This window comes from Cyprinodon variegatus, unplaced genomic scaffold (genome assembly GCF_000732505.1).
Source record: "Cyprinodon variegatus isolate N-32 unplaced genomic scaffold, C_variegatus-1.0 Scaffold76, whole genome shotgun sequence".
Taxonomy (NCBI): domain Eukaryota; kingdom Metazoa; phylum Chordata; class Actinopteri; order Cyprinodontiformes; family Cyprinodontidae; genus Cyprinodon; species Cyprinodon variegatus.
The window spans coordinates 847619-856947 of NW_015150529.1; the positions used below are offsets into that span (position 1 = coordinate 847619).

General features: G+C 39.9%; 1 protein-coding gene across 1 annotated transcript in view; it reads right to left on the bottom strand.

Annotated features, from left to right (window-relative positions):
• The window catches only part of LOC107083520 (afadin-like), a 158249-nt gene that overhangs the window by 60860 nt on the left and 88060 nt on the right, over positions 1-9329 (bottom strand). The window contains 2 exon segments of the mRNA XM_015372827.1: positions 1037-1182; positions 8618-8823. Coding sequence (XP_015228313.1) covers positions 1037-1182; positions 8618-8823 — 352 coding nt within the window.

The window sequence follows — 9329 nt, forward strand, 5'->3', positions numbered from 1 at the left end:
AGTTTAGTATGGAAAAAAAGTCGGAATTCTGACTTTAATCTCAGAATTCTGACTTTTTTCTCAGAATTCTGACTTTAATCTCAGAATTCTGACTTTTTTTTCAGAATTCTGACAGATAACAAACATGTTAGCATCAAGCCATAGCCATGTCTGTTTTAGAGACTAGCTCTCTTGTTTTAATGACCTTCTGCTCCTCCATTAATGAGGGGACCCCTCGGGCACGTAAAAAGTTGCCTAATTCCGTAATTTTCCACCAATGTGTCACTGGCCCTCTCAAACAACTCACATCTCTGTCAGTGAAGCTGAATGCTCCCACATCTCTTCCTTCATGGTGCCCGTCTACATTAAAATCCAAAATTCTGAGATTAAAGTCAGAATTCTGAGAAAAAAGTCAGAATTCTGAGATTAAAGTCAGAATTCTGACTTTTTTTCCCATACTAAACTGGAATAAAATTTAAAAATCAGTTAACTTTTTTTTTTTCAGTGTCCCTAATCCACTAATAATGGCAATGACAAAAGTAAAATGAACAGGTTAGATCACATGGTTCTATGACTGTGAAGGAGTACGCAGTCTTCTTCTCTTGCTGTGCTTTGTAGTTTGGTTTGATTAGTTTGGATTGTTTCTGTGTATGTATATGGGTATGTATGTATATGTATATATGTATGAGTTTGTATGTGTATATGTGTGTATGTATGTATGTATATGTATAGATTATGGGAGATGTTGTTTTAATGTCCATATAATTTTATTTCATTTGTATTTTTTATTTCATATTTTTTGTTGGACCCCAGGAAGAATAGCTGTAGCTTGCTACAGCTAATGGGGATCTTAAATAAACTAAACTAAACTTCCGTAGAACAAGGCTTTTGTGATTAGTCGATTTTTTATTAAAATGTGATTAATTGCAGTTAATTGATTACAGATCCTGTAACTAACTTAATTGTTTTTCATCATGTAACAAAAAAAGTTCAAATGTATTAAATTAAGGATTTTAGAAAATCTAAAACAAAGAATAGCAGAAGACAGAAAACTGACTTGAAGGCCATTTGAACCAGGTGTGCCAGGATGTCCTGGGCATCCAGCGTGATGCGGCTCAGGTCGCGGTCCTGCTTGATGAAGTTCAGCAGCTCGGAGGCGTTGGCCATCCAGAAAGCCAGCGCTCCTGCAATGTTCTTCTGTTTCTGTAACACACCAATCACAGCCACAACACGGAGACAAAAAGAGAACAAGAGAGGAAGCCGTTAGAGCAGCAAGATGCAGGAGAGGCTGAAGATGTTAAAGAGAAGGTGAGAAACACAGAGAGGCAGCCAAAAGGGAGCAGCTGTTATGTCAGAGATAGAGTCATGCCTCAAACGCCTCTGCCTTAAAGCAAAGCCTGTGTCCAGAAGAAGATTGGTCAAACCAAGAAAAGGTCTCTTCATCTGTTTTACAGCAAAAATTAACAGTTTTTTAATTAAAAGTGACCTCTCCTTTTCCGTCCAACACACATCTCCAGTTAGCACGTCACCAGACACACAGCAGATTCATAAAACATGTTCAAACTGCAAGCAAAAGCGTCCAAATGTGGAGAATCTGACCAATGGAAGGGATCAGCCTTTTTGGAGAGAGAGCTTTGCCTTTTAAATACCCTAACTATTCAACTGAAATTCCCTATTAAGAGACGATTAATGGCAACATTTAATTACACAGCACTTTATATCCTCTAAATCATAGCAAAGAAAGTACATTTAAAATATTTTAATAATTTAGGATAGCTCTATTCCTTTACTCCTTTGTTAATATAAGAAAAAAACTTTGGTTTCCTTCAGTTTTTCATTTCTCATGAAAATGAAAAGCCTTCTTACCTCTCATTTTCAGATATCTAAATAAAAATTAGCTTTATTGACTCAGTTTCTGGACAAAAACCTTTACTATACATGTGGAAAGACACAGCATACCCAAACTGGCTGAAAATAAATTTGGTTGCTTGCAGAGAGAACAAATATTATTAATTTATGGACGACTGAGTATCTGGGGAGCTGATTGGCTGTCCCCCACTTCCTACACAGAAAGGAAGAGGACTGCAAAGCTCGTCTCCCTGCACTCATCTATCCCCGCCTTGGAAACCAATCATAAAAGTAAGTTAAAAAAGAAAAACCTTCAGAACAGCCAGAGAATGAAAGCTTGAACCAAGTGCATCCAAAAATAAAAACAGGTTTGAAACACGGATGGATGTTGGAACATTTTTAATGAGTTTCCAAACAGACAAATGAAGCAGATGAGGTGGAGAAGGTCATAAGGGTGTGACTGTTTTTCCTCATCCACACTGCTGAGGAGAAGCAAGATGTCGCACAAACAACAGAGAGACCGATGCCAGAGTTAAAGATGGAGCAACGAGGACAAAGAGTGGTTGCTTTCTGGGATTATTTGGGTTTTAGTACCAGGTAGGTTCCAGGAAGCTAAATGAGATTAGTTAGGCTGATGTTGCTGTTGTTGCTTAGTTTTCCAGCTGTGGACAGGATGTTTAGTTATGGCTGTGTTTTGGACATTTCTGTTAGATTGAGGAGAAAAAAAAGGAGCAGCAGCAACAATGATGGGCTGATAAAAAAAATAAAAATAAAAAACAAAGCACAGAGAAAGATAAGAGTGAAGGAAGCAGAAGATTCAAAAGGTTGAGCGATGTGACTTTATGGTAAAAATCATCTGATTTTGATTTTGATTTTGACTCGGTTACAAAACTTTAAAATAAAAAAAAAAGGAAAAGATCCTTAAACTCATAAATTTGTGCTAATTTTTGATTTTTATTTTTGTAGAAAAAGACATTGTTAAAAAATGTTTGTCATCTATACAACTAGTTTGCATTTAAGTAATGTAAATAAACAAAAGCAAAAACCCTTCCTGCCCCTTATGCCTCCTTTCTAATTAGACTAACATCCTAGAAATCGGCTGCAGCATATCTGGGGTCCGGATGCAGCAGAAGCTTCATAGCAGTAGCAGTTCATTAATAACGTGTGCGCCTGAACACATCTGCATGGATGGGCTGTGACAGAATGTGAAGCTAGATCAGCCATACTGCCCTCCTGTCGAGGATACGCCCTAATTTCTCCCCCATATCAGGCTGGTAGATCTCAAAACAAACTAATGCAGTACAACTTTATTACATCTGTGACCTTGCTGCGACTATTAGGGTCTCGACAAACACCACTACATACCATGCCGTCATCATCCCTCATAAATTATCAATATTCAACAGATGGGCTGGAAAAATAAGGTTTCGTAAGTATTGGAAAGAGCACACACCTCCAAATTGCGCATGGGTTGTTTAAATCCTGAAAGTCTTACGTTTTAAAAACTGCAGTCCAGGTTAAATGTAACCGTCACACCATCTATAGTCATGGTTCCCAGAATGGTGTGTGCGCTCCATGGTGGGTGGGGTTGGGGGTGCAGGGTGGTGTGGGTTAAAAGAAAATTATGTTGAATTCTGTCACATTAGGGATGGAATGGTTTATGAAAACTGTCCGAACCGTTCGGTTCGACTGTCTCGGTTCGGTTCGCGTGTGTTTCGTTCGGTTCATGCGCTGCTCCTTTTTCTCATAGGCGAAGCGTTTACACTCCAGAGCAGAAGGTGGCGGTACTGCGACCAAAGCCAACCACCAGTAGTAAACAAGAAGAAGAAGCGAAGCAGCGTAGCCGGGTGTAGCAGAAAAAAATCAGTTGTTGTGGAGAATTGTGTGGGTATGGCGAGTGGCCATAGCAGAACTTTATAGGTCTGCTGTATGGGACCACTTTGCATTTAGAGTGACCTACGATGACGGCGGAAAGAAAGTTGGGGGTAAAAACTGTGCAAGCATTGTGCAACACCCCTTTTGCACCAAATGATGTCATTTTTTATATGGACCATCTTCCCCAGCCTGTTTCTTATACTATTAATGTCCTCCTGCTGTTGGGTAAATATCATATCCACTGTGCTAAATGGAGACATTCTAAACCTTCCTTTCATTGGTTTATGAATGACTTTAAAATCTATTTTTCTTCTCTTAAGAAGATAAAAAAAATGGCAAATATGCCAAAAAATTTAGACTTGATTTCTCCAAACATCTGCTATTTTAAGTGCATTCACCTTTTTGTTTTTATTATTTATATGGCTCTGTCTATTTTAAATGTTTGCTGAGATAAATCCCCTGTTAGTTGTTTTTCTTTTATTGTAATTGATCTTTATCTGTTCATGTTCACCTTTGCTATTTATTTTTATTTATATTTTTTCATGTAAATGTTTGACTTTATAAAAAAATAAAAAAAGCATTGTGCAACACGTGTTGTACTATACAAGACATAATAGATTTTCCTAACAATCAACATATACCGAACCAAACCGAAAACCGTGACCACGACACCGTGAACCGAACCGTGGATTTTGTGAACCGTTCCACCCCTATATCACATAGTAAAGTAAACATGTCTGCGTAAACATTTAAGATTTGAAGTGGATTGTGGTTTAATTCATTGCGCTATGGTTTACTGCGAGGGGGCATAAAAACTTTCTTTCAAATCAAAGGGGTGCCCAACAAGTAGCGTTTGGGATCCAATGGGCTAAATGATCATGTGGTAACATTTGGTAATGAGGATGGAGGAGGGCATGGAGGAAATCTAAGCTCGGATACTGGTTCATGAATTTTCCAACACTGTTTTAATAATCCACCTCACACATAGGGGAGGCCGACAAAAACCACACAGTGATAGACAAACCCATCAGGGAACCAGAGATCGCAGCCCCACAAATACATGCAGAGAGGAGCTCATTGTTTCAGGATTTAAATATGGATGCATGATAGTGTTCTTAAGCCGGTGTGTAAAGGGCCTCAATTATACTGCTTTCAATTTGGCAAACATTGGCTCAGTATCTAAACCACACTTTGTCCCCCAGTGATTAAAGGCTCATTATACGGTTGATCAGAAATGTTGGCATCGTCTTTGAAAGCGGAGGATTTTGTGGTGTTTGAGAAGCAAACATTTCTCCCCTTTCTCATCACAATTATCCTGTAATAAGACGGTAATAATAAAGGAAATGACCTCTGGTTTAAAGCTGCTGGAGTAAATTTTAAGCCATTAAACTGATATTAGATTTACAACAACAAAGTAGATCAAATCTAACTGGATACCTTTCAACCTCTTTATGATGCCTTTTTTACCTCTTAGGTTATGGTGGGAAATAACCAGATTGTTTAGCTCCTGATTTATCATTGCCTTTCATCCCTATGATAATTTTGGCAATCACTGCCTTCTTAAATGTGGTAGCTGGGTTTGAAAGATGATGTGAATTGCCCTGAATCGTCTTTGGGAGGAGATTCAGCTCTGTAAACACCCCCAGGAGCTAAACAACCTGGCTACTGCCCACTAAGATCTCTAAAGACCTTTGTAGGAGGATAAGATGGATTTTACTGAAGTATCTTTTGAATTATTTTCTCAGTGGCAATGTCACAGCAAAGATGGTGAAGGTTTCCAACTGATTATAAATTTATTTCAACCACAAATTAGTTATGCTTAGTTTTAATGTGTGTTTATTTAAAGTAAATTACATAAATGAGGAATTACTAGAAACATAGATCTACAAAAAGCATCTAATCTGTGTCAAATATTAGTGCCTTTCCTAAAGTCTAGAATTGGTAATTAAGTTTTGGTGCCTCCTGATTTCTTTTAACTTTTTTTTTCCAGCATCGCCCAACCCAAACAGAATAAAAAAATAGCAGTAAAGAGAGGAGAGAGTCTTTGGCAGCCATATCATGGTGTGGTTTCCTACCTGATCCCCTTCAGCAATCTCCTGGACAGAAGGAAGTGGAAGAGGAGGAGGAGGAAGAGGAGGACACGTTTACAGGACAGAGAGAAAACACGTCAACAGCTACAGTATGGACACGGCATGTAAACACAGAGACACTATGGGTCACACATGGTTTACAATGCAACCCAGAATGAGTTCATGGACATTTAGCGGATGAATGTGAAAGTCTAAACAGATTTCTTCTAACTGGGTCCTTTTCACAGCTAACATTTAATTCCCTCTTCATTATTAGAGCACAGCTGGATACAAACAGCAGCTGTCCACCTGAAGACATGGGGGACAACAGGGGGGAGGATGATAGAAATCAAGGATCTTTTAGTTTTTATAGAAACTTTATCTTTAAGCTTGATGGGTTTAGTAGTTAGGTAACATAATTTTGCTCTCCAGTATAAATCCAGGGTCAGGGATTTTTTTAAATATTTTTTTAGAGTCAGCTTTTTTTTTTACTCGCTATCAAGACATTTGCTAATTTGGATGTTTGTAGATTTTTCAAGCAATAAAGGGCTTTTTTCTCAGCATCAGATAAATTTGTGTGAAATCATCAGGAAAGCAGGTACTAAAGAATAATTAAAGGATAAATAAGTAGGAAATTCACTGTAAAGTTAACCAAATTCCTTCTCCTTTGTCACCTGGGATGGAAATACGTTTTTATCCTTTAATAATTTAATACTGACAAAATTCCTCAACTGCAACATGAACCTAAATCTGCTAGAGTTTTAAATATTTCTCATCAAGGAAACAATGACCATTTCCAGCTGGGTTTATGGAGCATTCATTCCAGATATCCTTAATATTTACATTTTTGCGTAAGACTACTTGAAACAATATTTGTAACATCTGTACTGATCCTATAGGATTTCTAAGTTTAGATGTTGATTTCAATTAGCTAAGCAGTAATTCTACATGTTGTATCTCTACAGATGTTCTGAACACAGGTGGAGGATCCATTAATCGATGGAAATTATGTTTTATGTCAGATAATGAGGCTTGAAGCTACTGGCTGCAGGAAAGAAAACTGTTTATTTTATTGAAGCAAAAAATAACCGGTCTGACTGTGGATGTACCTTGATAGGAAAAAAAGGAGGATGAGGTTCTCAGGCATAGGATCTTTTTTGTTCCATAAAAATAAACTTCTTAGACATGAGCCCTATTTACATTACCCTTTTCAAACCGTGCCGAGATCAATCAGCGCTGCTCAGTTCAGGCTCGGTTACCAGATAAAAAAGAGAGGCAGGAGCAGCCTGCGTCATCTCCTTACAGTCAGCCTACATAATCATGAAACTTCAGACATTCATGAAAATACTACCTTCCTACTGTGCCACACGATTTCCCGTAATGATTCTGCATGGCAGTGAGATTAGCCTCAACTCCTGTCGTCGTTTCCTGCATCTGTAAGCCCTGATTAGACTATTGTTTGTCGTATCCACTTCCCAAAAGCAGACTGTCAAGTAAATTCACCAATTCACCTTCTACGCCCGACTCTCCGCAAACAAAATGTCACAATTATATCCAAACTTCCTGAATGTTACGGGCACCGCCATGTTGACTTGCTTGATTCCCTCTAGAGAGAAGCAGTACTGTAGAACCGCGCAAGCGTGGAACAGTGCTAGTGTGGAAACGTGCTAGCGTGGAACCGTGCTAGTATGGAACCGTGCTAGTGTGGAACCGCGATAGCGTGGAACCGTGCTAGTGTGGAACCGCGCTAGTGTGGAACCGCGATAGCGTGGAACCGTGCTAGCGTGGAACTGTGCTAGTGTGGAACCGCACTAGTGTGGAACCGCACTAGTGTGGAACCGCACTAGTGTGGAACCGCACTAGTGTGGAACCGCACTAGTGTGGAACCGTGCTAGCGTGGAACTGTGCTAGTGTGGAACCGCGCTAGTGTGGAACCGCACTAGTGTGGAGCCGCACTAGTGTGGAACGCGATAGCGTGGAACCGCGCTAGTGTGGAACCGCGCTAGTGTGGAACCGTGCTAGTGTGGAAGCGTGCTAGTGTGGAACCACGCTAGTGTGGAATGCGCTAGCGTGGAACGCGCTAGTGTGGAACCACGATAGCGTGGAACCGTGCTGGCGTGGAACTGCGCTAGCGTGGAACCGCCCTAGCGTGGAACCGCGCTAGCGTGGAACCGTGCTAGCGGGGTGTGGAAATGGTCGTAAGGAACCTAGCTCGGCACGGATCGGTCTTCAGAGGGTAGAGTAAATGGGGCTTCGGTTGGTTCATAAAGGTGTAACAGTTTGCTTTCTCTGTCGGTAAAATGTTTCGCAAAAGTCCCTTTGCAATCAAGCTTAGTTTAAATACATTATAATCATCATTAGAAATATTCTTGAGACTTTTGACACCAAGCAGATACGTTAGCAGTGTTAAAAAGATTCCTCTGCTCCAAACTAATCTTCACATCATTATAGATACCCTAGAAAGGTCCAGGTCAGTTTGGTCAGACCAAAGCATCACAACTGCAGAGAGAAAGCAGCATCGGCAGATTCCTGAATCAGCAGGATCTTAGAAAACATCTTTACAGCGGAGAGCTGCGATCGTTTCCTGTTTGCTCAAAACTTCTGAAACGGACTGTTAACACAAAACACCAGGAGCAAAAGGAGGCAAGAGGCGAGCATATGCAAATGCACCTTACAACTACTGACTGTAGTATGTAAGAGTAAAGATGTATAAACACAACATTCCCTTATTTCAACAAACATAGGAAGGTGGAGAAAACCTGCAAGACCGCCAGGAGCAGAGGACGGTGAAACCAAGTGAAAAATGACTCATGATGTTTCGTTCAATAAAGGAGAGGGTTACTAACCTGGATGACTCCTTCCATCATGCTCACCATCTTGTTGACGATGGCGATGACTTTATGCGTTCTCTCAGAGGGGGACATGTCGGGCCGGTAGGTGGGCGACAGGACGTAGCGGCAGGCCATGTACAGGACGTAAGTGGGCGACAGCTTGAAGTGGACCGTGGAGCTGTTGGTGTAGTTAATGATGGCTGACAGGAAGGTGTCCTCAGCTGGAAGGAAAAAGCAAGATTTAGCATCAAAATGTAGTTCATTATAGTCTAATAGGGGCAGTAGAGGACGGTGGGAGACAGATTTAAAACTATATTGTCCATTTATTGTGTGCCTCTTTCCTAATGAATGAATAATGATAATTTAGAGCATGAGGACTTATTAAGTCAGAATGTTACTATCATCTTTAACTTCTAAATAGCCAAAGATCTGAGATCAGAGGCTTTTTATATGCTGCTCCATTTCTTTAGTTTCAGCTTCTTCACCCGTTTTTAGACATGAAAATCTTGTTCCGATGCTTTTTCTGATCATATCGACCTTAACACGAACAACACAAGTTGATGCCTTATACGCCAATTTAAACTTTAAATCCCCTTATACAGCATAAAGAGGGAAAGACAGAATGACGAAGTAAAAGTTTTTTGTGTGTGAAAATCAGATTGGGCAGTTATTAAGGTACAGATCTAATCTAACTAGAAAGTTTCCACATTTTTCTAAATTTGTTAAG